Raw genomic sequence first — 27,920 nt, 5'->3', positions numbered from 1 at the left:
CCAGTAGGTTGACTGCTCCTTGTCCGCTTGTTCAGCTTCTTACTCTAGTCTTGCTTGTTATAGTTGTATTCCAGACTGAGGTCCAGGGAGGGGTTTTTCTTTGTCAAAACTTAAGCAACCCAGCTGTTCTGTAGATAGAGCATACATAACCAGTGATTTTTCAGACTTTGACCTTGACCCACAGAAATTAGTTAACATTGTGCTCCAAGGATACACACAGCAACACTTATACTAAATTTTACTTAGCCTTACTTTGTAACTCCACAGCCCCAGGTGGAGTGGTTTGGCTGATGAGCCATTTCCCCACAATTCACAGAAAAACATAGACTCTTCCCTCCCTGAGACTGTGGTGGACTTAGGAACATAGGTCCAGACAGCTGCTGGGTGGGGTGCGGGTTGTATACAAGTCCAGAGGCAGAGCAGTGAATTGGCTTGTAGACCTGAGACGAGCTAGCCTGCCCAAGCCAAGGAGAGCTGGCTCATCCAGTCTCCTGCCCATCGTGTCACTTCCTGTTTGGGCCTTCCTCTACTTCAGTGGTTCTCAGCTGGGGGCAGTTTTGCCCCGCAGGGCACATTCAACAATGTCTAGAGATGGTTTTAGTTGTCACAACTGCCAGAAGAGAGGGAAGTTCTACTGGCGTGCCGTTGGTAGAGGGACTGGAGATGCTGCTAAACACCCTATAGTGCACAAGACAGCCCCCCACCTCCACCCCAGCGCAGGATGATCTGGCCCTGAATGTCAGACATGTGGCAATGGGAAACTGACCGTCCTCAGGCTGTATTTAAAGGGCACCCTGAAAAAAGGGCTTATCTTGCACTCCTCTGCTCCAGGAGAAGAGGTTCCTTTTGCATTGCCCAGACAGAGGGAATCCTCAGTCTGGCTGTGCCCCAGATTCCTCATCTGTAAAATGGGAGTGATGAGACTAGTACCTACATGACAGGAGTGTGGTACGAAGTAATGTATTTAACAAGTGCCAGCTCTTACTACTGGCATGAGCCCAGCGTGGGCACCCAGCAAAGAGATGGCTACTGAGCGCCCCCCTCCCGGAGCGCAGCATCCTCCCGAAGCTCGGGCTGTAGCTGAGGGAGACCCAGGAGGACGCCGGCATGGCCCCTGGGCCTGCTGCTGCTGTCCTGCGCCAGGCCTTATGAATGACGACGGCTGGCGGCCCGGAGACCTATGACCCGCGGCGCTCGCCGCGCCCCTCCCCCGCTGGCAGGTGGACAGCGGCTGCGCCGGGGTTGGGGTGGGGGGGCCGCGGCGCCAACCTTGGCTGGCCGGCAGCCGCTGCAGCACTGAGCGGGGGCGGGGGACTGCGGCGCGCACGGACCCGGGCGAGCGCCCGCCTGGATCGCCTTCTGGGCCTCGGAGCGCGGCGCCGCCGCCCGCCAGCCTCCGCCGCCCCGCCGGGCGGGCCCGGGCAGCCGACTGCACCTCCGCCCCGCCCTCTCACCCCCGGATTGACACTGAACGTTCTGCCGGGGGCTTGCCGGACAGCGCGCCTCCGCCAATTGGCGGCCTCTCTGGGCGGACCCCAGGCCCTGTCGCGAGCCTCGGCCAATCAGACGCGTAGGCCCGCCCAGCTGGGGCCTCGCAAGCGCGCGAGTGGCCAGGCGTCCTAGGGGCGAGTCATGGGGCCGAGAGCCTATGGCAGCACGGGAGGGTCACGGAGAACCAATGGGCGGCGGCGCAGCCCCGTCAGTCAGGGCGGCCTAGGCCAATGAGCTGCGGGCTGCGGGGGCGTCACGGACAGCAGCAGCGGACTTGGGCTGAGGTTCCCGGGCGGGCGGGCGCGGAGAGACGCGGGAAGCAGGGGCTGGGCGGGGGTCGCGGCGCCGCAGCCAGCGCAGCCAACCCGAGGGGCCGCCGCCGCCGCCGCCCAGCGCGCTCCGGGGCCGCGGGCCGCCTCTAGCACCCGCCGCGCCGCAGCTCCGGGACCGGCCCCGGCCGCCGCCGCCGCGATGGGCAACGCCGCCGCGGCCAAGAAGGGCAGCGAGCAAGAGAGCGGTGAGTGCCCGGGCCGTGACCCCGATCCCGGCCCCGCGCTGCCAGCCCCCTCCCTATCCATCACTGCCTGGCCCCTCCCCCTACGCGCCCCCCCATTTCTCTCCGCTTACCCCTCAGCGCCCCTTCCCCTGCCTGTCCAAGGTTGGGGCCCAAGGCCCGCAGATGGCCCGTAGGAGCCCCCTTGCCAAAGACCGCCCCCCACTGCAAAGACTGTGCTCCCCCCCAGCTGTCACTGCCAACCATGGTACGTATGACCGCTGGGGCCCCACATGGGGCCCTGTCACCACCCCACTGTCTCCTCTCCTGGTCCCTCTCCCCAGATTCTAATCCCTCCACTTCCTCACTCACCTCTTACACAGATGCGACCCACTGCCAAACCCCGACCCAGGCCTCTGCCAGTCTGGGAGTGCTATGGGGTATGCCTCCACCCCGCAGGGACCTTGGCCACTTGGTGACCACACCCCTACCCCCCTCCAGCCCCCGCCATCTTTCTCCTGCCCTTCCCCTCTTCACCTTATCACAGCCCCCCTCCAAACCCACTCCGTCCCCTTTGAGCACTTCCCAGAGCCACCTCCAGCATTGTTTTTCTCTTCTGTGTCACTTGGCATGGGGGACAGGATCTTTCTGGGTCCCTCTGCCCCTCTCTCTCACTCTGTCACTCTGCTTCTCTGCTGTGCCTCCTTCTCCAAGCAAGCGTCTGTCCCTGGCTGGGGTAGCAGACTGTTTATGAACCTAGAGAACTACTTCTGTGCTTCAAAAGCCAAGTTTGAGCCGATCTTGCTGGAATTCATTGCATCCTCTTTCCGGGGTTGGGGCGGGGGGAGGGTGGTGTCAGCAGAGAGCCCCTTCCCATCTCCTGCTGTTCCGTGAGCTCTAGGCTCCTTGGAGGGCCCTTCAATAAATGGTTGTTTCACAACTGAGGCTCTGTCATTCACCCAGTCCCCCAGGCTTCTTCACCCGCTCCTGGCTTGGGATGAAAAGTAGAGGATGAAGAGGGTCTGGGTTTAGCAAGGCTCATTCAGCTTGAGCTGGGATGGTGAGAAGGAGGTATCAAGGGATGGCAGTTGGGAAGAGAAGTGGTTGACATCTAATGACTTGCTTTGCCAGGAGACAAACAGGTTCTGATCATTCCCAGCGTTCAGCCAGAGAAGGGACTACTTCCCCCTCAGCTCCCAAATATATTGGCCTTTTCCAGCCAGCCGGGGAAAGAGATTCTTTATCTGGAAGTGCCTTCAGAAATGGTCTCCAGCCCCATCCTCAAGTCCTTCAGCTCTTAAATTGTCATCACTCCAGGCCTAAAGCTGGACCTCAGCTAGGATCCCCTTCCAGTTACCCAGAAATAGAGTTGAAAAGGAATGGCCACATCCAAATATGCTCTTCCCAGTTACTGGTCTCAAACCCCAGTGTCTGTGTTCCCCGAATGCTCCCTCCCAGAAAGACCCAGGCATGAAAGCCAGGGAACTTTATTCCCACCCAGACTCAAATGGCAGAACTCAGAGTCACTGAGCAACCATGGAGAGGCCCGACATGTCACCGATGGGTGGGGGACGGGAAGGCAAGTGCCTGTAGCTGAGAGCTTGATGACAGAGGAGCAGGTGGGTAGTGACCAAAAAAGGTCTGGGCATGAGCTTGGAGGGGACTAGGCAGAGGGGGAGGGGCCGGGCCCCCAGCAGGTGAGACCGGCTGAGAGGTGGAAGGTGGAGGCAGGCAGCTGTACATTGCAGTGGCTCAGTTGAAAGTTGGGGAGATGACATAGTCCTGGAAAACTTTCAAGGCGTATCAAACACATGCAGTGGGGAGTGGGGGTGGAAAGCCACACAAGGAAAAGGAGCCCTAAGAAAAAGATCAGAGGCTTCGGAAGGAACCAGTGATTCAGAGCACAGTCCGGACACCCAGGAGTGGACTATCAAGGTGAAATAGAGCCACTGTTTATTGGGCATCTAGGATGTGCCAGGCTAAATGGTCTCCACAGATCTATCTGCTCGCGTGATTTTTCATAGCGGGCTGTTATCTGAATTTTCCCAGCAAGCTCTCTGAGTTTGACATAGATGATGCCACAGAGGCAGGATTCACATCCAGATCCACCTACCAGACAACTTCCTGGACCCCAGGGTTTCCCAACTCACACATTCTCAAGCCGCCTCCCTGATTTTTACTATATTCACTTCTATTTTGTTAACTTAAATAAAAATTTTGACTCACTTTTGTTCAGATGTAAATTTTGATCTGTCCTAAGCAATATTATAAATGAAATCACGGGATTGCTATGCCAGTGATATTCTCCCTGATATGCATTAAAATACAATGTAACTAGAAAAGTGAAACATCCCTAAAATCATTTCATGCCCCGCCAGTGGGACCTATGTCACACTTTGGGAAAGGCCCTAAGCTGTACTTCCTTCCAGAGGCTTGCAGGGGCTCTCAGAGAAGGAAATAGGATGAGGAAGGGAGCCCCTCTTCACTTCAAATCTCCAATTCTGAGAGGATGGAGTTAAGACAAAATTTGCCTTCTCGTAACTAGGGTCGGCTGGGGGTGGGGTAGTAGTAGCCAGGCCAGCCTGCAGGGGGCACCTGAATTTCATCTGCCAGATGTCAGCCCTACTGAAGTAAGGAAGATGACCGAACCTTAGTAGGCACCAGTTCAGCATCCCGCAGCCCCCTATACTACCGGCTCCATGCCGGGGCAGGACAGCATTGGCTTCCTCCCAAGAGGGTAGGGATCCAGAATGAGCCCTGGGGTGGGGTGAGGGAAATCTGTACCCAAAGTTGCCAGAGCCATTGGCAGGGGCCTGGGTAAGATGCTAAGAGGGCAGAGAAAAACAAGACCAAGCCCTGGGCCCTGAGCAACCTGGAGGAATTGAGAGAGGGCAGTGGCCTCAGGAGGCCCTGGGACAGGCGGCCAAGTGGGGCTCAGGCCTTGGCTGCCCTGACCAAAGGCACCCCTGAGAGCTGGTCCATGGGAGAAGGGACAGGTCTGGTGAGAAGGAGCCCTCCAGATACCATCACCCCCCCTCCCAGTTCCCAGGGACAAGCAGATCCAGGCTCCGAGAGTGAGAACTGCCCCCCAAGAGGTCCCTAAATGGGAAGAATTGTGGCCCTCTAACTACTGCAGAAGTCCCAGAGGGCCAAACACTGTCTGTGCGTTGGCAGTTGTATGGGTGCCCAAGAGGGTCCTGTCAAGGCAGCTGTTCCTTTAGCCCAACCAGGCTTACAGAAGCTTGAGGGTCCTCTCTGCCCCTTCCCTGCACCCACTGGCCCCAGGTTGGGTTTCTTTTCCTGACACCACCCCGCAACTCCCTGGCTCCCCTTATAGGCAGGGCTCTGGGGATGGGCAGCCAAGCTGGTGCAGCAGGTCTCATGAGCCTTCCCAGCCACCATAGTCCTGGTGCCCTGAGAGGAAGACTTGAGTGATGGCTTCCAGCCCCAGCTATGGTGAGGCTGAGCCCTGTTGCTATAGCAACTTACCAGGCACTCTCTGACACTCAAGTCAGGGAAGGACTGCAGTAGAGTTTAGGGAACAGGTGAAGAGGAAAAGTCTGTGGACCCCTGGCTGGCCCTAGAAACCCTCCCTTACTAACAACCCTGAGCTGGGGGGCCTGGGGAAGAGCAGGCGAGATGGGTGGTTCAGTTCAGACACGGAGGGGATGGTCACCCAGAGCGGGGCCAGCTCAGAGCCAGGCAGTGGGGTAGTCCAGCTCAGTGTTGAGGTTCAGCTCAGATTGGGAGTTGGTCCAGCTCAGTGATGGAGTCCACGTCATAATGGACAGTGGCCCAGTATAGAATGAGGGTCCATCAGACTGCGGGTCGGTCCAGTCCAGTGTTGGGGTCCAGCTCAGGCTGGGGGATGGTCCAGTCCAGGGCTTGGTTTTCCGGCCCCAGAATTTCCAGGACAACCAGGTTTCGGGGAGCAGCAGGTCCTGAGATTGTTGTCTGGGGGGGTCTGAGGCTGGGCTCCTGCCTCGTGATGGGGCCCTGGCTTTTTGAGGGATGCTCTCTCTGTGAGCTCCAATTGAATCCGGACCACGGTGGAGGCTGGCACCCCTCCTGTGGGAGACATGGGCCGGCTGACAAGCTCTAAAGACAGCAGCCAGCTGGGTTTCCCTTCTCTGCCACTTCCTGTTGTCAGCAGGGGCCATGGGTGCCAGGCACTCTCGGGAGAAGCTGCCACTGACCCTCCACTTCTTTTGGGATCTGGAAAGAAGGAGGAAGATGGTCAAGGCTGCCTCCCCCTCCCCCACCCCGGGGTTTAGCATTTCGTTTCCGGTTTGGACTTGCATGGCTGAGAGCAGAGCCAAGCACAGGGCAAGGTTTGATAGAGGCCAAGGACATCCCAGGATGCCATTCCCCTCTCCGCCCCTGCATAGAAGCAAGACAAAGTCAGATGTACCCATTTCTTTCTCAAAGTAGCAGAATTTGGGGGCTCCAGGTTCAAAGAGCACTTGGGGGAGGAGATAGGGTAGCTCTCACTGCCCCCCCCCCCAACTCCCGCCTTTCTCTCCAGCTGCTCTTTCTGCTAATTAACGGAGCTCTGGGGCCTCTTTGGCCCCCAGGGAGAACCCAGCTGCTGCCTGGGCCTGAGCCTTAACTCCTTCCCCTCTGCCCAGTGGGCACTGCCCTGGGCACATTGGGTGTCATCCTCAGGGTAGTCCGGCACCCACTGAGAAAGGCAGGGCCTGGCAGCCCGGGAGCAGTGTAGCCCCTGGAACGGGAAGTTAGCTTTAGCACCCCACCCCCAGGGCAGGCAGGCCAGCCTGAGGAGGGACACCCTCAGGACAATCTTCCCGCCACCTCCTGCCAAGGAGGGGCCTTTACAAACCTTGGCCAGCGGGAGCAGGTACCTTTAAATGCTTCCCTGGCAACCAGCTCCTCCTCCCCTGTCCCCCGAGGCCTTCCCGAGGAAGCCAGCTCAGAGGCTCTGCGTATTCCTGGTTTCCCTGCAAAGGGAAGGTTCCAGGGAGAGCTTAGGGAGGCCTGGGATGGATCTGGGGTCAGGTAGAGGCTGGGATGGGGACTCAGAGACCACCTTCCAAGCTGTGGCTGCAGCTGCTTCTCTGGGGCCATGTGATTGTCCGTTTCCTGGGCTACCTGCACTGCACCCTCTGGGCACCTAAGCAGAGCCTCGCTGGCCAGGGGTAGATGGGCCCCAGATCACCCCATCCCACTCTACCCCCCATTTTGCCCTCTGCTGGAAGAGGCAGGAAGCAGAGGTGAGTATGGGGGCTCCTGGCTGGGGTTCCCCCCATCATTATCCCTCTTTATCTGCCCACTCTTTCTGGTACTGCCACACCCTGTGCCCCATCCCCAAATCTGGCAAGCTGATGGCACCAGAGAGCACACAGCCTGGGCCCTTCCGCATTTCGAAAGGCCAGAACAGGGCTGTGTCAGAATCAAGGCACCGTGTGGAGCCTCTTAGTGGGGTCAGCAGACAGACAGACCCACCAAGTTGGGAAAAACAGGACATGGCAGTTCTCAGGGATTTCGCTGAGAGCAAAAGAGGAAGCAGGACCAGGCTTTCTCCTGGATTCCTCTTACTCTCGCTTCTCTCTGCCTTTCTGGGTGAGTGACGACGGTAGAAACCCAAGAGGGTGCCTTCACCCCCACCGTCATCCAGAATTCAGTGTGTACGTTCGGAGGTTTCCAAGGAATGTGTTGTGTGTCAAGAAAGATTCTGCCAGAGAAAGCATTGGATGTGGTGCAGCCCCCAGGCTCAGGGAGGCCTCAGACAGTTGGTGGCTCAGCCAGGCACCAGCCTAGGACTCTTGGCCATTCCTTGACCACCCCCTCTCCGCCTGGTCATTCTTTGTAGGGCTTTCCTAGCCCACAGTCTCTCCTCCATCTGCCACGCTTGCAGCTCCACGGAAGGCTCTTCTCTGCAGATGCTGAGGGAGAGCCTTGCGGGTGATGGGGGCGGGGGGGTGGCTACCCACAAGGCTGTGGGGATTCCTGGCACTGCATATGGGTGAGATAGGCAGATATCTGACAGGCAAGGCCAAAGTACCAGTGTGCAGGACCCCTCAGGGTGGCATCCGTCCCAGGAACATCAGGGTTGAGGACAGATCTGTCCATGGGCCATCCCGGTGCCCTGCAACCAGTCAGAAGCAAAGCAGTTAACCCCGTGGGCAGTGGGGTCCGGGAAGTGATCTGAGACCAGTCTTCTCATGGGTACAATGAGAGTAATAGCAGCTCTGAGCCATCAGTGTAGGAATTAAGCATGGAAAGCACTCAGCACAGAGCTGGCACACAGGGAGGGTCCCTGAACAACAGCGCGCCTGACCCCCGGGGGCGGTTACAAGGACACATCCATACCGTAAGAATCCATCAGGTTGAGCATTTAAGATTTGAGCACTCAGTGCTCCTCCTGTATTTTATACCTCCATTTTAAAAACTACTTAAAAGCAAAATTAATAGCTGACATTTATATGGCACTAACCCCTGTACCGGCCACCATCCAAACCCCCTTTGCCAAGATTAACTCATTCGGTCTTCACAACCACCCCACCAGGTCATTACTATTATTATCCCCATTTTACAGATGAGGAAAACCAAGGCCCAGAGGTGCGATCAGTTGCCTAAGGTCACATAGCTCATCAGGGACCAGGCTGGGATCTGAACTTGATCTTATCCCAGAGTCCTGGCCCTTAACTGTTTTGCCGGGCTGCCTCTCCACATGGGCAGGAATGCCTGTTTTCAGGCCTCAGTTTCCTAGGGTGGTAAACAGAATGGTTAAAATGAAAGTTGACACGTGAACCAAATGAGATAGTGGACGCAAAGCAGCAAGCCCAGGGTCCGCCAGGAAGTCTTCAATGTTAGCCAGATGGTGATGTTCGCCTTGGGGTGCTGAAGGGCCTGTAGGGGGCAGGCATCAGGCGAGGCTTCCCTTGAGCGAGCTCTGGAACGAGGGCCCCTCCATTGGCAAAGGTGGGAATGGAGCCAGCCGGGGGCCAAGGCAACAGCTGAACCCCCCAAGGGCGCCTGCTACCCGAGCCCCAGAGGCCTCCACCCTGGGCCGGCCTCCCCAGAGAAGGGGCCAGAGGAACAGCCAAATCCCGAGGCTATAAATACCTCGGCTGGCGTCGTCCCCTGGCCCTGGAATGTCAGTCAGAACTGGGGCGAGTGGGGGTGGGCCGGCCTGGGCGCCACTCTCTGTCCCCCTGAGAGTGACCCCCGAATTGCCCTGTCCCCCATTTGGGACAGAATTGAGGCTGGACCCCACCTCTCTGTAGGAAAGGAGACCCCAGACCCCAGCCCAGATCAGGGCCCCCCCACCAGGCTACCCTCAGACTCAGCCAGGACACCCGAAGGCACTGGGAGAAGGTCAGGCTCGGGATTGAGACGACTGCACCCCACTTTCCACAAACCGGCCTCTCCCCAGGAATAGCCCAGGCCCGCGCCAACAAGATGGGGTCTCCATCTCACTCCCTCCTCTTTTCCTTTCAGTGAAAGAATTCTTAGCCAAAGCCAAAGAAGATTTTCTTAAAAAATGGGAAAATCCCGCTCAGGTAAGCCCTCTGGGTACAGAGCCCTGGGAGGGATAGCTGACAGCCCCCTGCCCCTCAACTGCATCCCTGTGCCGTGGCTAGGATTTTACGGCCCTGTGGAGGGCTCCAGACCTGCCCTCATTCTCTCCCTAGATGCCCATGGGGGCACCTGGTCACTCACTGCCAGGTTCCCCCACCCCACCAATCCCGTCCAACTGGCAGCCCCTGCCCCCCAGGCAGCTGCCAGCAGCTCCTGGGCCCCAGGCCAGGGCCGGATCTGGCCCCTGCCACCAGCCTTGAGGAATGTACCCTCCGCCATCTTGTTTTTCCACCCCTTGTCCTCACCCCCCTAGCTCCACCTGGTCCCCAGGGCCCCCTCTGCTGGTTGCAGAGGGAACACCCCAAACTTCGGCCTAGCAGGCTAGACGGGGTGGGGGTGGGGGGTGGTCCCTGACCCTCCAGACCCTTGTGCCCACAGAATACAGCCCATCTGGATCAGTTTGAACGAATCAAGACCCTCGGCACGGGCTCCTTCGGGCGGGTGATGCTGGTGAAGCACAAGGAGACCGGGAACCACTTTGCCATGAAGATCCTCGACAAACAGAAGGTGAGCCCAGCCCTGCCACAAGGCCCTGGTCCCAGCCACCAGGGCTTTGCCTGGGCTGTTCCCACCACCTGGAGTGGTCTTCCCACCTACCCACTTACCAGCTATTTCCTGAGCCTCCATAATGTGCCAGACCCAGGGGCGGGAAGGGTACCATGCTGCCTTCGGGAAGCTTTCCCCAGGAGGAAAAGTACCCTAAGATGTAAAGCCCACACGGGCTCAGACACTTAGCCTGTATCGAGGAAGCCAGAAGTCTTCCTGGGGGTAGTGATGTTTACACAGACCTTCCTTCTGTAAATATTTTGTTTCTGAATTTTATTTTATTTTTTTATACAGCAGGTTCTTATTAGTTATCCATTTTATACATATTAGTGTATATATGTCAATCCCAATCTCCCAATTCATCACACCACCCCCTGCCCTTTGTAAATTTTTTTTTTTTTTTTTTTTTTTTTTGCGGTACGCGGGCCTCTCACTGTTGTGGCCTCTCTCGTTGCGGAGCACAGGCTCCGGACGCGCAGGCCCAGCGGCCATGGCCCACGGGCCCAGCCGCTCTGCAGCATGTGGGATCCTCCCGGACCGGGGCACGAACCCGTATCCCCCGCATCGGCAGGTGGACTCCCAACCACTGCGCCACCAGGGAAGCCCCTGTAAATATTTTTGAAACCCTACTTTTTGCCAGGCGATGCTCTAGAGCAGCACCATCCAGGAGACATATCACACAAGCCACATATGGTTTTAAATTTTCTAGAATCCTCATTTTATTTATATTTATTTATTTGGTAGCACTGCGTGGCTTGCAGGATCTTAGTTCCCGAACCAGGCATCGAACCCGCGGCCCTCGGCAGTGAGAGCACGGAGTCCTAACCACTGAACCACCAGGGAATTCCCTAGAATCCTAGTTTTAAAAGTTTAAAAAAGGCAGAATTCATTTTAACAATATGTTGTAATTAAGCCAGTATGTATGTATGTATCCAGTATCATTTAAATGTATGTATCCAGTGTAGAAATATCCTTAATGAGACATTTTACATTCTTTTTTTCCGTACTAAGTCTTAGAAATCCAGCGTGCATTTTACACATATAACACATCTCCATTCAGATGTTAATTTTCACTGCAAAGACAAGAAAAAGTAGAGAAATTGAGAAAGCAGATTCACATAGCCCAGGTTGTTCCAAACAGGCTTGAAAGTTGTCTGGTAACTGTGCCAAGTATCAGTTTTTAAATTTTCTTTTTTTTAAATTTCTTTATTTCTTTCTTTATTTTTGGCTGAGTTGGGTCTTCGTTGCTGTGCATGGACTTCTCTACTTGCAGCGAGCAGGGGGTACTCTTCTTTGCGGTGCACAGGCTCTAGGCGCGAGGGCTTCAGTAGTTGTGGCACATGGGCTCAGTAGTTGTGGCTCACAGGCTCTAGAGCGCAGGCTCAGTAGTTGTGGCGCACGGGCTTAGTTGCTCCACAGCATGTGGGATCTTCCCAGACCAGGGCTCAAACCCGTGTCCCCTGCATTGGCAAGTGGATTCTTAACCACTGTGCTGCCAGGGAAGTCCCTAAATTTTCATTTTACATGTATATATATATATATATATTTTTTTTTTTTTTTTTTCTTTTTGTCTGCTTTGGGTCTTCGTTGCTGAGCGCGGGCTTTCTCTAGTTGCAGAGAGCAGGGGCTACTCTCTGTTGCAGTGCACAAGCTTCTCAGTGCAGTGCCTTCTCTTTGTTGCGGAGCACGGGCTCTAGGCGCAAGGGCTTCAGTAGTTGTGGCGTGCGGGCTCAGTAGTTGTGGCGCACGGGCTTAGTTGCTCCGCGGCATGTGGGATCTTCCCAGACCAGGGCTCAAACCCGTGTCCCCTGCGTTGGCAGGTGGATTCTTAACCACTACGCCACCAGGGAAGCCCTAAATTTTCATTTTAGATACTTCAAATTTTAAGCTTGGTTCCCCAGTCAACGAACCACATTTCAAGTACTCAGCAACCGTACGTGGCTAGTGTGGAATCTACTGGACAGTGCAGGTATAGACCCAAAGGATGTAGCTGTGAGCAAAGCAGAAAAAGCCCCAGTGCAGTGGGGCTTAGAGCTGACCAAGGGGCCAGGCTGCCTGCGTGTGACAAGCTGGACTGATGTTGACTAGCTGCATGTGAACTTGGGCACGGCACTTCCCCTCTCTGCGTCTGGGCTTCCAAACCTGCACGCTCCCATTGCATACCCCTCAGGGCTCCTGTCAGAGAGTGTGAGACGGCTGCTGGGGACAGCTGAGGGCTGAGGAGGAATTAGCCCTGGGTTCGAGTGGATGTGGGGGGCGGGGTGTCCTCTAGATGCAGGGAAGGTATTTCTAAATCCCCCACCCCTTGGGTGCTACTCCCACCTGTCTGTTTGGTTTCAACTCAGCTGCCCCTTCCTCCAGGAAGCCTTCTCTGACTCCCCAGGCTTCACCGGATGCCTTATCTGGGCATCCACAGGCCCCAAGCTTCCCCCACCACAGCTCTGACCCCTGTGGCCTGGTGACTCATGTGTTCCTGCCCTGAACTGCATGCCATGTGGGGACAGGCACCCAGCCCAGGGCTTGACAGGCCCCAGGCACTCAAACGATTCTGGATGGAGGACCCAGCCCGGCCCTGGCACATCTACTTTTGGGTGGCAGGGAAGAAAAGAGCTGTCTCACACCCGCTCCTCGCTCCTCTCCCCTCCCACCCCTGCAGGTGGTAAAGCTGAAGCAGATCGAGCACACCCTGAACGAAAAGCGCATCCTGCAAGCGGTCAACTTTCCGTTCCTTGTCAAACTCGAGTTCTCGTTCAAGGTGGGGTCCCAGCGGCCGCAGACCAGGGCCACTGCCGGGTGGTGCAGCCTCTGGGTTCCCAGAGCTGGGGCTCAGCCAACCACAACCAGTGGTTGCCCAAAAAGGCAGACCCACTGATGGGGGAGCGGTGAAGAAGGCCCCCGGGGGTGGAGGGCAAGTCAGCCTGGGGCTCTCATAGACCCCAAGTTCAGCTGGGTCTGCCAACTGATAGCTTGATAACCTTGGGCAAGTCCCCCAACCTGGATAACATCCCTCAAAATCATCGATCCATTTACAGCAAGAACCTGACACACAGCCACAAACTGCCGCTCAGCCTGGGTTCAAATCCCAGCCTTGCACTTCCTGGCGGTGTGACCCTGGCAAGAAACTTCACCCCCATGAGCCTTAGTTTCTTCATCTGTAAAATGGGGATCATCGTGGTGGGGCTGCCATGACAGTTCCAACCACATCACGAGCACCCTGCGTGAGCTGTTTTGGGTGCCGTCCTAAGCCACGACTGTGAGAGTTGGCAAAGGCTCCTCGGGGCCTGTGACCCTAGCAGTCACAAGGACCCCATGCTTTGTTTAAGGCTCTGTTGCCACCATCTTGAAATTCATAATCATTTTTTTAACAAGGGGCCTCACTTTTATTTTGAGGGGGGACTCACAAAATCTGTAGCCCATCCTGGTCCCATTTGACAGATGACAAAACTGTGGCCCCAGGAGCCTTGCTCAAGACAGTCACAGACAGGAGCCATCACAGAGTTCCCTCTGCAGCGCAGGCATGCCAGCCAGGTCCCTGATGCACCTCTAGCCAGCCCTCACTTTTGGCCCCCGTAAGCAGGATCATGGCTGCCCCTTCTTTCTCACGGGCAGAATGAAATGAGACAGGTAATCAGTGAGCACAGTGCCTGGCGCTTGGAACGTGCTTCACATGGGAACCAAAATTGTTGTCACTTTATGTCTGACGCCTGCCTTCACGTGGGGCCTGGGGCTTGGGGAGTGGGGCCCTGATCAGCTGCTGCTTCCCACAGGACAACTCCAATTTATACATGATCATGGAGTACGTGCCTGGTGGGGAGATGTTCTCACACCTGCGGCGGATCGGGAGGTTCAGGTGAGCCCGACGCCCCCTGCCACCCTGGGCCTGGGGTGTGCATGGGTGTCGTCCGTGGAAGTGGCCTCTTCAGGTCCCTGTGGGTCCTTGTTCCCCCGAGCTGAGGAATCTACGATGTCTCAGCCACCACGAAACAAAACAAACACGGTGACTTAGGCGTCACCACGTAAGTGGGCAATTTCATGTCGTTTTAAAATTTGTGCTATCTTATTTATATAGATATGCACTTTACATACAATAAAGTGCACAGGTTTTCAATACCCTGTTCCATGAGTTTTGACAGCTGCATTCACATGTGTAACCACCACCCCAGAAAATTCCCTCAAATGCCTTTCTTGGCAACTCACCACCCCAACAAAGGCAAACGTCCTTTATGGCTTCAAACACCACAAATGTGTTTGGTCTGGGTCTGGACTTGATATAAATGGAATCACACAGTTCATATTCTTCTGTCCCTTTCTTCTCTTGCTTCCCATAATCGTTTTGTGATCCAGCCACATTGTTGGGTATATTCATCGTTTGTCCTGGTGGTGGTGTTGGGTAGGATCCCATTATAGGAATCTATCACAATCTGTGATTCCATTCCTCTGTTGATGGACATTTGGGCTCTTTCCAGTTTGGGGCTGTATATGAATAAGGCTTCTCTGCTGATGCATTTTGATCGCTGGGCTGGAGGCAGCTCGATAGGCCCACCTGCTGGACCATTAGGGGGTGGGCAGGTCCTGCTGGTGTGGCCACCCACTCTCACCCATCCTCTCCCTGCTTGTCCCCATCAGTGAGCCCCATGCCCGCTTCTACGCAGCCCAGATTGTCCTGACCTTTGAGTACCTGCACTCGCTCGATCTCATCTACCGGGACCTGAAGCCGGAGAACCTCCTTATCGACCAGCAGGGCTACATTCAGGTGCCCACTGGGCTGGGCGAGGGGCAGCCCCAGGTGGCCACAGCCTGAACCCTCCCACCCTCCCAGCCAACCGCCCATTCTTGTGCCCACAGGTGACAGACTTCGGCTTCGCCAAGCGTGTGAAAGGCCGCACCTGGACCTTGTGCGGCACCCCCGAGTACCTGGCCCCCGAAATCATCCTGAGTAAAGTAGGCGCCTCCCTACCCCTCCCCCCGCTCTGAGGCCTGCTCCACTGCCGGCGGCCCCCTCCTCACCCTTCTCCCCTCACCTGCTCCCCTCCTCTCGCTCCAGGGCTACAACAAAGCTGTGGACTGGTGGGCCCTGGGGGTTCTCATCTATGAGATGGCCGCTGGCTACCCGCCCTTCTTCGCTGACCAGCCCATCCAGATCTATGAGAAGATTGTCTCTGGGAAGGTGAGGCCCGGATATGGGGGCTCAGGCCTAAGCCTGACCCTTCCCTGCCTGTCCTGCTCACTGTGGAGCCCTGATCGTCATTGTCAGAACAGCCTAGGGAATTCCCTGGCGGTCCAGTGGTTCGGACTCTGAGCTTGCTTCCACTGCAGGGGGCACAGGTTCGATCCCTAGCTGGGGAACTAAGATCCCGAGTGCTGTGTGGGGCGGCCAAAGAAAAACAGAAAAAGAACAATCGAGAAGTTGATCAAGTCAGGCCGGGTGGTGAAGCCAGACACACCCACTACGCTAACTGAGGCCACCACTTCACACAACCTCGCTGTCTGATCCTGGACCACAGTGCCGAAATCCTAAGGGTTTTCAAAACCCCAGGTCTCACCCAAACTCCTGCCCTGCCTGCCAGGAGGCTGGTCTCGTCTCTAGTCGGCCCCGTTAGCATGAATTTTCACAAGTTTCACAGCAAAAAAGCAAGCATGTTCAGTTTCCAGGCGCTACCCCCAGACCCCTCCAGGGAGTCACTTTGGACATAAGGCCCTGCCTCCTTTCCCAAATGCAGACTTTCTAACTTGCAGGGTGTGGGTAAGGGGTGGCGGAACCGTTAGAGCCCCGGAGTGCATTAAGTACCCGCTGCCCCACGCACCCCCTCGGTCGTACCCCACCACTCTGAGGGAGTGAGGAAGCCGAGATGCAGAGATTGGACATGTCTGGTTCAAGATCACACGGCAGCATCGTCTCAAAAGAGGTTGGGGACCCCACCTCTGACTGCAGCTCACCCACCTCACCAGGAGGACCAACCATCCCTCCATCTGCCCCAGGAAATGGTGTGAGTGGCTCCCAGCTCAGCCTAGGTGGGCTGACCTCGCTCTAAGTCCCAGCTCTGCCACCCATCGGCTTTGAAACCTCAGGCCAATGTCTTCGCTTCTCTGAGTCTTATCCATCTCAGAACTGGGGAACTAGCCACTTGCCTCTCAGAGAGGTTGAGAGAATCACCACCTGCAAAGTGGGGTCACTAAAAAAGGGAAAGATGAGGTGTCTGCCACCAGGCAGAACAGAAATTGCCAAGAAAATGGCCCAGAGTGGGGGAAAAAAAAAAGAAAAAGCCATAGAAGCTTTCGAGGCGGGAGAGAAATGAGCGTGACTCCCTTCTTTGTAGCATTTCACAGTTCCCACGCACCCTCAGCGGGATTATCTCCCTCATGCAACCCTGGGATATCTGCCCCATGCCAGAGAGGCAGGCACAGGCCCAGAGAGGTTAAGGGCCGTGGCCAAGGTCACACAGCATGGAAGAGGCAGAGCAGTGCTGGAAGTCGGTTGACTTCCAGTGACTGCTTGCATACAAAGCTGTGGACTCAAAGCATTTGGGGAAAGTTTCTGGAAGAGTTGAACTGAGCCTTAGAGAATGGAAGAGCCTTAGCTATGCAGAGAGAGAAATAGACAAACAATTATTTCTCTCAGAAGCATGAATATTTCTGAAGTCCCCAGACCCTAGCAGAGCTGCCTTAGGAAGCAGTGGCTAAGAATGCAAGTTCTGGAGTCCAGCAGACCCCAGATGGAACCAACTTGCCCTGCTCCTCTGAGTGATCTTGGGCAAGCTGTTTAATCCTTCTGAGCCTCAGTTTCCTTCTCTCAGGAAATAGAAATGGGAACCTCCGGAATTCCCCGGCAATCCAGTGGTTAGGACTCTGGACTTCCACTGCCGGGGTCCTGGGTTCAATCTCTGGTTGGGGAGCTAAGATCCCACAAGCTGCATGGTGCAGACAGAAGGATAAAACGGGAAGCTCATAGCTCTTACCTCTCCAGCAGCATCAGCATGGCTCAGGAAGTGGCTAGAGATACAGACTTTCAGGCCCCACCTGAATCCGATATCCTGAATCAGAAACTCCAGTGGGCCCAGCAAGCTGTTCTAACGGGATTCCAATGCACACTCTGGTTTGGTTGGGGTCCTCCACCCAATAAGACAGTTGGATGGTGAAGGCAGTGTTCTGGGCTCCCCAAGCTCCAGATCAGTTTCCCAATCTGTCTGTGTTACCGCCTCTCCAGGTGCGGTTCCCGTCCCACTTCAGCTCCGACCTGAAGGACCTGCTGCGGAACCTCCTGCAGGTGGACCTCACCAAACGCTTTGGGAACCTCAAGAACGGGGTCAATGACATCAAGAACCACAAGTGGTTTGCCACGACCGACTGGATCGCCATCTACCAAAGGAAGGTAGGCCCCCCCCTTCCCCTTGTGCTCTGAGGGTTTTGGAGGGGGATGGGCAAGAGCCAGGGAGTATTGCCAACGGAGAGATGAAAAGGGAAGGGGAATTTGAAAGCAGGCTGCGGGCTCTGGGTCAGTTTAGATAAGGCAACTTAGAGCATTGGGGGTATAGAAACAGAATTGTGGGGTCATTTGGCCACTCTGTGACCTTGAACAGACTTCCCTCTCTGGAAATTAGTTTCCCTCTGGGTGAATTGGCTCTAATAAGCTTCTTGGGTTGTTAAGATGATACCATACCCTAATGGTAAGATCAGGCCTGGGTCAGAGGAAGTGATCTCATGAATGTTAGCCCCTTCGCATTTATTGTTGTAACGATGATTATGTTGACTGCTGAGGTCTGAATGGCTCTTGACCCCTCTCCAGGTGGAAGCTCCCTTCATACCAAAGTTTAAAGGCCCTGGGGACACGAGTAACTTTGACGACTATGAGGAGGAAGAGATCCGAGTCTCCATCAATGAGAAGTGTGGCAAGGAGTTTTCTGAGTTTTAGGGGTGTGCCTGTGCCCCCATGGGTTTTCTTTCTTTGTTTCTTTTTTTTTTTTTTTTTTTTTGTGGTGGGTGGGAGGGTTGGATTGAACAGCCAGAGGGCCCCAGAGTCCCTTGCATCTAATTTCACCCGCCCCCGCCCCACCCTCCAGGGTAGGGGGAGCAGGAAGCCCAGATATTTGGAGGGAAACACCAGCTGCTCCCCCTCACCCCCTTCTCCCTCCTGCCCCCCCCCCGCCCCCCATACTGCTTTTGCCTCCCTCCTCCCCCACAGCCCCCCACCCTAGCCCATTTCTGCCTGTTTTAAACGAGTTTCTCAGTTCTTCCCTTCTTCAGGTCAGACCAGGTCTTGCTGGTGTGTCAGGGACAGGGTGTGGAAAGAGGGGCCCAAACTTAACTCCTGCCACCTGCCCCCCACCCAAAAAAAAAAAAAAACCACAGGCACCACTCTCTAAGGGCAAATGAATGAAAGGCTAACCTTCCCTTCAGAGCAATCTTGCCAGGGAAGGAAAGATTTTAGTGACATGTTCAGCGGGCTACTTAATACAATATTTTAAAAAAACAATTTACAATCTTATTTAAGTTCCACCAATGCCTCCCACGCTCCTTCCTCTCCCACCCCTTCCCATGCCCCTCCTCCCCAAATCCATTTTAACAAGGCTGGGAAGCAGACTGTAAAGGAAGGAGCTGGGGTTCAAACCTCTCCCCCAAGCTGCTAATCTCCCCCGACCCCCTGCCCCCTCGGGGTCCCCTGCCAAGCCTGGAAGGGTCTCAGCCCCTTTAGGAAGTCCCCACTCCCTTCTGCCCCAGTAGACCTGTCTTCACCCTTGGGCTTCGGGACCTAGACAAAGCAGCTGCCCCTCTCCCTGCCAAAGAGGAGTTGTCCCCTGAAAAGATAGAGGGGGAGCCCCGAGCCCAGGGTCTTTCCTCCCAGTAACACTCTCCCCAAACTTCTTAATTTTATTCTCAACTAGATTTTAATGTCCAGCCTCCTTTCAGTTGGGAAGGCCACCCCCGCAAAAGGAGGCCAAGCCCCCCCCCTCCCCCCCGCAGACGGCCCAGAGTTCAAGGCCAAGGTTGCTGGGGAGGGGCTGCTTTTTTTATTCACCCAGGAGCCTCCGCCCCCACCCCACCCCCATCCTGGGCGCTCCTCCTCTGCTTAGCTGTCCGCTGTCAATCACCCGTTCTCCCCGCCCCCCCCATTGTGGTTTTTTTCTCTCAATAGAAAAGTCGGGAGTCACCCCATTCATCCCCATATTTGTCCCTCTCATAATTTCTCCCCATCCCAGGAGGAGCTCTCAGGCCTGGGGTGGGGCCCCGGGTGGGCGCGGGGGCGATTCAACCTGTGTGCTGCGAAGGACGCAACTTCCTCTTGAACAGTGTGCTGTTGTAAACATATTTGAAAACTATTATCAATAAAGTTTTGTTTAAAAAAAAAGTGTCGCTGGTGTTCCTGACTTCGGTCACCCACCCACACACCCCCAGGGGGTTGGAAAGGGAATTTCGGACCACAGCGTCCAGGCTGATCAGCACCTGGTCTGCAGTCCTTGTAAAACCGGGTTTAGCTGGAATTCTGCCACTCTCCCCGCCCCGCAGGAGAAGGGGGCGCCAAACTGCCCTCTGACCCCAGATTAGGGGTCCCCACATTCTGAGGCGCGCCCCCTCTGCGTCCAACCAGAGGCCGAAAGGGCGGGCGCTCTAGAGAGAAGCTGGGGCCGGCGCGCCGGGAGGCCGAGCGGCGGCGGGGGCGGCCCTGGTAGGGGGGTATGGGGTGGGGGTGACGGTGCGCGCCCCCCTTCCCGCATCCTCCCCGCGGAGCCAAACGCGCCCAAGGGGCGCGGAGGCGTCGGTGGTCCGAGGATCCCCGCAGCCCCGGCAGAGCGCGGTGGCCCGACCCACGGGCGGCGAGTTCCCGGTAAGTGCGGTCCCGGGAGCGGAGCGCGCCGGGGAGGCGTGGAGAGGGGGGCTGGGCGCCGGGGACGTCTGGGTCCCGCGCCCAATGGCTGGAGGGCGGCCGAGCACCGCCCGCCCGCCCCGCCCGCCCCCTCTCCCCTCCCCCAGGCGCTCCCCTCCCCCTCCCCCGCCCGCCGCTTTCCCCCGCCCCCGCCCCGGCGCCAACTCCGCGGCGCCTCCTTAAAAAGCGCGCGGGAGTTGTAAGGGGGGGCCGGAGCGAGCCTGAGTGAGCGAAAGCGCAGGGTAAAGGGGGCGGGCGGGGGGCCCGGGCTCCACCTTAAAAGCGGGCGCGTGGGGGTGGGAGGGAGGAAGGCGGGCGGCGGGGAGGAGGGAGGGAGGGAAGGAAGGGGGGCCGGAGTGTCCCGGGCGCAGGGCGCGCGTGCGGCGGCGGCGGCGGCGGGGAGGGGCCGGCCGCGCCGCGCTCCCCTCCTCCCTCCTCGCATCCCCGGCCCCGCGCGCGCCCAGCAGAAGCGGGTCTGTGTGTGCGTGCGTGCGAGTGAGTGAGTGTGTGCATATATTTTTCTCTCTTTTCTTTCTCTCTCACTGTTTTTTCTCTCTCGCTCCCTCTCTCTCGTTCTTTTTTTTTTTTTTTTTGCAAAGAAACAGCAGCGCCGCCGCCGCTCCGCCGAGGCGCTGCGCCCCCCGGGGGGGGGAGGCGGAGGAGGCGGGCAGCGGCGGAGGGAGGGGAGCCGGGGAGGGGGGCGCCGCGCTGGGAGGGAGGCAGCGCGCACGGTGCAGCCGGGCCGGGCGGGAGGCATGGCGGGGCCCCCGGCCCTACCCCCGCCGGAGACGGCGGCGGCCGCCACCACGGCGGCCGCTGCCTCGTCGTCCGCCGCTTCCCCGCACTACCAAGAGTGGATCCTGGACACCATCGACTCGCTGCGCTCGCGCAAGGCGCGGCCGGACCTGGAGCGCATCTGCCGGATGGTGCGGCGGCGGCACGGCCCGGAGCCGGAGCGCACGCGCGCCGAGCTCGAGAAACTGATCCAGCAGCGCGCCGTGCTCCGGGTCAGCTACAAGGGGAGCATCTCGTACCGCAACGCGGCGCGCGTCCAGCCGCCCCGGCGCGGAGCCACCCCGCCGGCCCCGCCGCGCGCCCCCCGCGGGGGCCCCGCCGCCGCCGCCGCCGCCGCCGCGCCGCCGCCCACGCCCGCCCCGCCGCCACCGCCCGCGCCCGTCGCCGCCGCCGCCCCGGCCCGGGCGCCCCGCGCGGCCGCCGCTGCCGCCGCCACAGCGCCCCCCTCGCCCGGCCCCGCGCAGCCGGGCCCCCGCGCGCAGCGGGCCGCGCCCCTGGCCGCGCCGCCGCCCGCTCCCGCTGCTCCTCCGGCAGTGGCGCCCCCGGCCGGCCCGCGCCGCGCCCCCCCGCCCGCCGTCGCCGCCCGGGAGCCGCCGCTGCCGCCGCCGCCACAGCCGCCGGCGCCGCCACAGCAGCAGCAGCAGCCGCCGCCGCAGCCACAGCAGCCGCCGGAGGGGGGCGCGGCGCGGGCCGGCGGCCCGGCGCGGCCCGTGAGCCTGCGGGAAGTCGTGCGCTACCTCGGGGGCAGCGGCGGCGCCGGCGGCCGCCTAACCCGCGGCCGCGTGCAGGGGCTGCTAGAGGAGGAGGCGGCGGCGCGGGGCCGCCTGGAGCGCACCCGCCTCGGAGCGCTCGCGCTGCCCCGCGGGGACAGGCCCGGGCGGGCACCATCGGCTGCCAGCGCCCGCGCGTCGCGGAGCAAGGTGAGCGCGCCGCGGAGGGGGGCGCCGCGCGGTGGGCAGGTGCGGGCGAAGTTGGTAGCGGGGCGCGAATCCCGGGAGTAACCGGGCCGCAGGCGGCCGGGGCTTTGCGCTTCTTCCCGGCGGGCTCGGCGGGTGGTGACCTTGGCAAGTGACTTGATCTTCCCCAGCCTCAGTTTCCTCTGCTGTAAAACGCGACTTAATAACAGTAGCGACTCCTTGGGGTTGTTGAGCGAGTTTAATGAGATTTGGCTACTGAGGGCTTTATTAACACAGAGCCTGGCATGGAGCGAATGTGTAAAAGTTAGTCCGTGTTGATATTAAAGGTGGTAGTGAGGCACGCCACTTGGTCCTGGATCCCAGGGATTGGGCCCAGGGCCAGAACAGCTACTAACCTTGCGTGCCTGTCTCCCTTGCACCAGAGAGGTGGAGAAGAGCGAGTGCTTGAGAAGGAAGAGGAGGATGAAGACGATGAAGGTGAAGATGATGAAGACGAAGTGTCTGAGGGCTCCGAGGTGCCCGAGGGTGACCGTCCTGCAGGTGCCCAGCACCAGCAGCTCAATGGCGAGCGGGGCCCTCAGAGCGCCAAGGAGAGGATCAAGGAGTGGACACCCTGTGGACCCCACCAGGGCCAGGATGAAGGGCGGGGGCCAGCACCAGGCAGTGGTACCCGACAGGTGTTCTCCATGGCCGCCATGAATAAGGAAGGGGGATCAGGTAAGGACCCCGCTGGGTGGGGGAGGGTGCCTGGTGGGAAGGAACCGAGCCCCAAGACAAAACCACAGGCATATGCTTTTTATTTCCCAGCCTCTGCTGCCACTGGGCCAGACTCCCCATCCCCCGTGCCTTTGCCCCCAGGAAAACCAGCCCTACCTGGGGCTGACGGGACCCCCTTTGGCTGTCCGTAAGTTGGGGTGTTCGAGACACAGGGGTGCCGCCCAGGTGGGTATCACAGAACCAGAGGAGCATCACTGCTCACTGGTTCCCTTTGTTCCAACACAGTTCTGGGCGCAAGGAGAAGCCGGCTGATCCTGTGGAGTGGACAGTGACAGATGTGGTAGAGTACTTCACCGAGGCCGGCTTCCCCGAGCAGGCAACAGCTTTCCAAGAGCAGGTGAGTTCCTGACCCTCAACTTAGCCCCAGCGTTCCAGGGCCTTAGTGGGGGGGCGTGCTCTGACCCTGCTCGCTCGCGCTCTCTCTCTCTCTCTCTCTCTCTCTCTCGCTCTCTCTCGCTCTCTCTCGCTCTCCCTCTCCCTCGCTCTCCCTCTCTCTCACTCTCACTCTCACACTCTCTCTCTCTCTCTCTCTCCCTCTCTCTCCCTCTCTCTCTCTCTCTCTCTCTCTCTCTCTCTCTCTCTCTCTCTCTCTCTCTCGCTCTCCCTCTCTCTCTCTCTCTCTCACTCTCCCTCTCTCTCTCTCTCTCCCTCTCTCTCTCTCTCTTTCTCTCTTCCTCTCTCTCTCTCTCTCTCTCTCTCTCTCTCTCTCTCTCTCTCTCTCACCCAGGAAATCGATGGCAAGTCCTTGCTGCTCATGCAACGCACAGATGTGCTGACCGGCCTGTCCATCCGCCTCGGCCCAGCCCTGAAAATCTACGAGCACCACATCAAGGTGCTGCAACAAGGCCACTTTGAGGATGACGACCCCGATGGCTTCCTAGGCTGAGCGCCAAGCCTCGCCCCTGCCCCAACCCATTCCAGTCCCCATCTTACACAAGACCCCCAGAGTCCGGGAGCTGGTCGGGGACACCCTCAGCCCTCACAACAGATTCCAGTGAGGGGGCATTCCTACTCATCCTTTCCCTGCGTCTCCCCAACACACACACCTCTGGCGCCCAGCCCAGCCTGTACTCCGTGACAGAGGAGTGTCGGGTGGGACAGGGCCTGCTCATTTCACCCCAGGAGGCCAACCCTCCCCCTCACCCAGTCTAGGACATTTTTGGAAAAGTAAAATGGGGGCTTCCCATCTTCCCTAGATCCTCTTCAGTTCAGCCAGATGTTTCCTATATAAATGTTTTATTCTGTCTGTTCATTTTGGTGGGTGGCCGTTCCTCCCTCCCCCACCACCCAGGCCCCTCCCCAGTCTGTCCCGGGCCTCCAGCCCCTGGTAGCAGCTGGGAGGGGGTCCCTGGATCTTCCTTACCCCTCCCATTTCTTTCTGTCCATTGTCGCTCCAGCTGGCTGTATTGCTTTTTAATATTGCACCGAAGGTTTTTTAAATAAAATTTTAAAAAAAGAGAGAAGAAAAACATGGCACAGCGTCCATTTTATGAATGTAGTCGGGGACGTGAAGATCCACACCAGCCTCCTGGGAGTCTTGGGTTAGGACAGAATTGTTTGGGGAGGGAGACAGGTAGTGAATGGGGCTGCCCCACAGCCAGCTAACTGCTCCAGGAGGACAGGAATATTTGCTGCTTCTGCCATCTCCCCATTCCCAGAACAGCGCCTGGGCACACAGTAGGTGCTCAAATATTTGTTAAGTGACTAGCAGTTAACTCCAGGCTTTACGGGCATTCTCTGGGTCTCACCACAGCCCCATGAGGCAGGGCTCGTGAAAAATCCACTTTACAGATGTGGCAACTGGCTCATCACAGCAAAGATGTTTGCTCAGGGTCACGCAGGGTGCAGCCTGACACCTGTCTGAGTTCTTTACCCAGAGTCTTTAAGTATAATTAATATGTTTAGCTTCATAGCTCTATTATCTGACAACCTTTGCATGTCACAAAGAATCCAGCCTACAACTGTTGCGGGCAGGGGTCTGTTTTGGGCCCATGGTAGGGTCTCCAGGCCTCCTGGCCCTCTCCATAAAAGGGGCGGAAAGGACTGGGCCATCAGATGAGGTCATGGGATGGGAAAATTTTTCCAAGTGAAAATTTTTATTATTGTTAGTAACAACCACTACATCACAAGTGCTGCTAAGTTCTAATGCAGTTTCTCAACTCCATTAGTTTTTTTAAAAAATATACAGATTCCTGTGTCCTGGGAGTCAGAGACTCAGCGAGTGGGGCGGGGCCGTCCTCGTTTTCTATACCTGCAACCCCGGGGTTTGGACGCTCGGTAGAGACCCCTCCTCCCTAGGAAACCGCCTCAGAGAGTCAAATGCGCTGGCCCCAGGTCGCACCCCCAGGACACTGCCGCGTCAGCAGCGGCCCAGGTCGCCTCCCCCGGCGCGTACCCCACGGCCAGGTTCCGGGAGCGCGCGTGTGCGCGAGGCGCCGCGGCCGGGCCGCGCAGCGCGAGCCGGAACGGCTCGCCCCTCCTGCGTGTTGAAATTCAAATGAACTGAACTCCCTCCACGCAGCGCCGGCAGAGAGGTCGAGGCCCGGGTGAGATGGAGGGGGACGCGCTCCCAGCCAAGTCCGAGGTACCCTGGGCGGGGTCGAACCTGCGGCCAATGTGAGCAGCGGAGGCTTAAAGAGCTCTGGTCCCCGCCTCCCGCCGCACGATGGCAACCAGGCAGTGGTTCTTGGGGCCGCTCCCCGCGGGCCCTGGGGAAACGCCGCTCCCGGACGACTTGGAACCTGGGGTGCAGCCCTGCGAAGACCCCTCATGGTCGCCTCCCACTGGCCGACCTGGGGACTCACCCCAGGCGGAGCCCGAGGATATTCAGGGGCAGCTGCCCGAGGCCTCCACCTCTACGCCTTTCCCTGAGCCTCTGGCCCCAGGCCCCGGGCCCGCCCCTCCTCGCCTACCCTTGGACACCACGTTCAGCCCCATCAGCGAACAGCTCCGTTACCTGCTCAAGAAGGCAGATGATTTCCAGAGCTACTTGTTCTACAGGTGATGTTGGACGGGGTCCTAGGTTCTACCCATGGATAAGGAGACGGAGAAGGGGATAACAAAATAGGTGACAGACACTAGATTTGCAAACTCAAAAGCATTAGGAGCCAGAGGAGGTAAATGAAGCTAGCTGATCAGCGATCCAATTTCGAAGAGTTATGAGGACTGTGTAGAAATTTGGGGTTAGGGAGTGTGGGCTATTATGTGGGCCCTTGGGGTTGCCAAATCGCTAGAACTCTTCTCCCACTTGGTAACCGTTGGCTTAGGTTTTGAACCCTGGGCAGGCTAAACAAAACCTATCTGAGCAAGATTTGGCCTACTGGCTACCAGTTTGAGGCCTCAAAGGATAATATGATTCCCAGACCAAGGGAAAGGGGACTGTGATTCGCATATATCAATGTCCATGGGAATCCCCTGGGAGGTTGTTTAAACCCTAGATTTCTGGGCTTCACCCAGGAAACAGTAAGTCAAAGTCAGTCTTGGGACTCAGGTGTCTGCATTTAACAAGTGTTTCAAATGTTTTTGATCCTGGTGGTCCTGGAAGATGCTCTGAGAAAGGCCTGACACTGGGGGATTTGGTTTGTAGTTGGGGTCCAGGTCAGGGATACAGGTGGGCAGTGAGTGGAATGGGAGAAATTGGTGGGGGAGCCAGGGACCTCAGGCAAAGGCCCCCTTCTCCCTTCAGCAGGGACCGAGTGCAGAAGGAACAGCTGGCGAAGGCCATGCCCACCTTCTTGCAGATGTGTGAGCCCTACTTTCTGTACCTGGAGGCAGCTGCACGGAGTGTGCCCCCCATCTTTGGAGCCCTGCAGGAGCTGATCCGAAAGGGGGTGTGTGGAGCAGGTTTCCTAGACCCTATGCCCCTTTCTTCATCCCTCAGGCCTGGGGGATGGGGAGGACGCTCATGGCAGGCCAGCTAATCAGGCCAGCTAATGCCCCCTCTTCCATGCAGCTGTTGGAGATCTCCCAACAGCTGACTCTGCGCCTGGAACAGCTGGTCCTTATGTATGCATCATTTGGGTTTGTGAACCTGGAGGAGACTGACCCCCTAAGGTAAAAGGTTAGGAGGCTGGGATTGGGGTCAGGGGTGGAGGAGTCCAGGGCATACCCTCATTCCCCACTCTCCCATCTCCTGCCAGCATCTCCTGTTTCTTCTGCGGGAGGTTCTCCATCAGTCCTTCCCACGAGGTGTCCATCTTTAGATACTGTGCCCCTGCCGCCTACACCGCCAGCCGCTTCCCCCGATACCTCTATAAGAAGATGCGCTGGAACCTGGAAACCACCCCAGAGTCCAGCAGCCAGGGGCAAGATTCCCGTGTGGATTAGTGAGTCCCCTTATCAGAATCAAAGTCCTCCCCTCTCTATGGAGAATGCCAGTTTGGGCCACTGAACCACCACCATCAAAGCATGGAAAGCCAAGCAGGAAATCAAGGACCTTTGAAAGGTCATCCCCACCTTTAAAAAAATATATATGCCCCCATCAAAATAAAAGCCCTCATCTTAAAAGTAGGCTGACAGTGAGAAAAAGCCTCAGTCTTGAATCATATCCCTACCTGAGAACTTGAAGGCAACTTCTGATGAGTTTCTACCTTACCTCCAAAATTAAAACCCTCCGACAGAAGTTAGGAAACTGCTCACATTTAATTGCTGCCCCTTCCCCTCCCAGCTACTTCCTGTGCTATAGAGATACATGGGAAGACACAGGCAAGAGTCCAACCAACTCATGCCCCCAGATTCAGAAGCTGTGGTCCATCGGCCGATGGGTGCCCCTAGGACCAGCTGAGGATGACCTTTCTTCGTGGTAGGAGCTAGGGCTATGGCAAGGTGGGCGTGGGGTCTGGAGGGAGGGGCAGAACCCAAACAAACACCATCTACCTCCCCCAACACTGTTTCCATTGGTAATAATGATAGCATTTTATTGTGCCCTGAAAAGCGCTTTATGCAGACTCGTGTAACAACCCACTGAGGTCTATACTACTAGCCCCACTTTACAAAGAAGGAAACAGGTGCTCAGAGAGGATAAATTACCTGCCCAAGGACACACAGCTAGCTGAGTAATTGGCCAGGTCAGGGCCAGAGTTGTTCAGCCTCCCAAAGCCATTACCCTCTATGTTTCTCATCAGCAAGAAAATCACTTTCCCCCAGGGTTTTTCCCACCCCTAGCTGAAACAAAGCCTCTCTCAGCCGCAGCCTTTCACTCAAGGGGAGGGGCTCCCGAGTAGCAGGGGGCGCTCACATCCAGGCCTGTCTCTCCCCGGCCCCCAGGATTTTGTCCCCGCAGCCTTCTGGGGACTACGAGCAGCTGCTGACCATCGGCTTCGAAGAGCCGTCGCACATGCTGGCCACCGACCTGCTGGTGCAGATCCTCACGGGCCAGGCAGGCACGGCCCGGCCCCCGAGCGTCGCCGGGCCCGCGGCGTGGGCCGCGCAGGAGTCTTGA

The 27,920-nt window shown here is 57.6% G+C and overlaps 3 protein-coding genes across 6 annotated transcripts; all 3 read left to right on the top strand.

The window, feature by feature from the left end:
* Positions 1 to 25: 25 nt before the first annotated feature.
* PRKACA (protein kinase cAMP-activated catalytic subunit alpha) lies at positions 26 to 19,475 on the top strand. 4 transcript variants are annotated; one of them, XM_065874210.1, is made up of 10 exons: positions 26 to 47; positions 9,446 to 9,507; positions 9,965 to 10,093; positions 12,789 to 12,887; positions 13,900 to 13,982; positions 14,759 to 14,885; positions 14,978 to 15,073; positions 15,177 to 15,299; positions 17,337 to 17,501; positions 17,916 to 18,041. In XM_065874210.1, coding segments are annotated over exons 1-10 (1,011 nt in total). In that variant the 5' UTR covers positions 26 to 46. The 4 variants fall into 4 exon arrangements, with proteins under 4 accessions (XP_065730282.1, XP_065730280.1, XP_065730281.1 ...); XM_065874208.1 differs by lacking the exon at positions 26 to 47 and adding an exon at positions 1,959 to 2,008 and having other exon boundaries at positions 17,916 to 19,475; XM_065874209.1 differs by lacking the exon at positions 26 to 47 and adding an exon at positions 5,389 to 5,440 and having other exon boundaries at positions 17,916 to 18,624.
* A 1,271-nt stretch (positions 19,476 to 20,746) lies between these two features.
* SAMD1 (sterile alpha motif domain containing 1) lies at positions 20,747 to 23,366 on the top strand. The gene is made up of 5 exons (XM_065875313.1): positions 20,747 to 21,706; positions 22,126 to 22,420; positions 22,511 to 22,607; positions 22,706 to 22,817; positions 23,208 to 23,366. Exons 1-5 carry the CDS (start codon positions 20,747 to 20,749, stop codon positions 23,364 to 23,366), a joined length of 1,623 nt encoding a protein of 540 aa, XP_065731385.1.
* Positions 23,367 to 25,145: 1,779 nt separating this feature from the next.
* C3H19orf67 (chromosome 3 C19orf67 homolog) lies at positions 25,146 to 27,920 on the top strand. Its single transcript, XM_065875348.1, has 6 exons — positions 25,146 to 25,480; positions 26,166 to 26,310; positions 26,433 to 26,533; positions 26,620 to 26,805; positions 27,147 to 27,281; positions 27,746 to 27,920. Exons 1-6 carry the CDS (start codon positions 25,146 to 25,148, stop codon positions 27,918 to 27,920), a joined length of 1,077 nt encoding a protein of 358 aa, XP_065731420.1.

This window comes from Phocoena phocoena, chromosome 3 (assembly GCF_963924675.1).
Source record: "Phocoena phocoena chromosome 3, mPhoPho1.1, whole genome shotgun sequence".
NCBI lineage: Eukaryota > Metazoa > Chordata > Mammalia > Artiodactyla > Phocoenidae > Phocoena > Phocoena phocoena.
This window is presented reverse-complemented; position numbering and strand designations above follow the sequence as displayed.

Bases quoted from the DNA above. Each gene is read 5' to 3' on its own strand.
- SAMD1 (XM_065875313.1), top strand. From the start codon at position 20,747: ATGGCGGGGCCCCCGGCCCTACCCCCGCCGGAGACGGCGGCGGCCGCC. The intron at 21,707-22,125 runs GTGAGCGCGCCG...CCCTTGCACCAG, and splicing joins CCCGCGCGTCGCGGAGCAAG to AGAGGTGGAGAAGAGCGAGT. The intron at 22,818-23,207 runs GTGAGTTCCTGA...TCTCTCACCCAG, and splicing joins CAACAGCTTTCCAAGAGCAG to GAAATCGATGGCAAGTCCTT.
- PRKACA (XM_065874208.1), top strand. From the start codon at position 1,963: ATGGGCAACGCCGCCGCGGCCAAGAAGGGCAGCGAGCAAGAGAGCG. The intron at 9,508-9,964 runs GTAAGCCCTCTG...TTGTGCCCACAG, and splicing joins AATGGGAAAATCCCGCTCAG to AATACAGCCCATCTGGATCA. The intron at 10,094-12,788 runs GTGAGCCCAGCC...CCACCCCTGCAG, and splicing joins AGATCCTCGACAAACAGAAG to GTGGTAAAGCTGAAGCAGAT.
- C3H19orf67 (XM_065875348.1), top strand. From the start codon at position 25,146: ATGGCAACCAGGCAGTGGTTCTTGGGGCCGCTCCCCGCGGGCCCTGGG. The intron at 26,311-26,432 runs GTGTGTGGAGCA...TCTTCCATGCAG, and splicing joins AGGAGCTGATCCGAAAGGGG to CTGTTGGAGATCTCCCAACA. The intron at 26,806-27,146 runs GTGAGTCCCCTT...TTCCCCTCCCAG, and splicing joins CAAGATTCCCGTGTGGATTA to CTACTTCCTGTGCTATAGAG.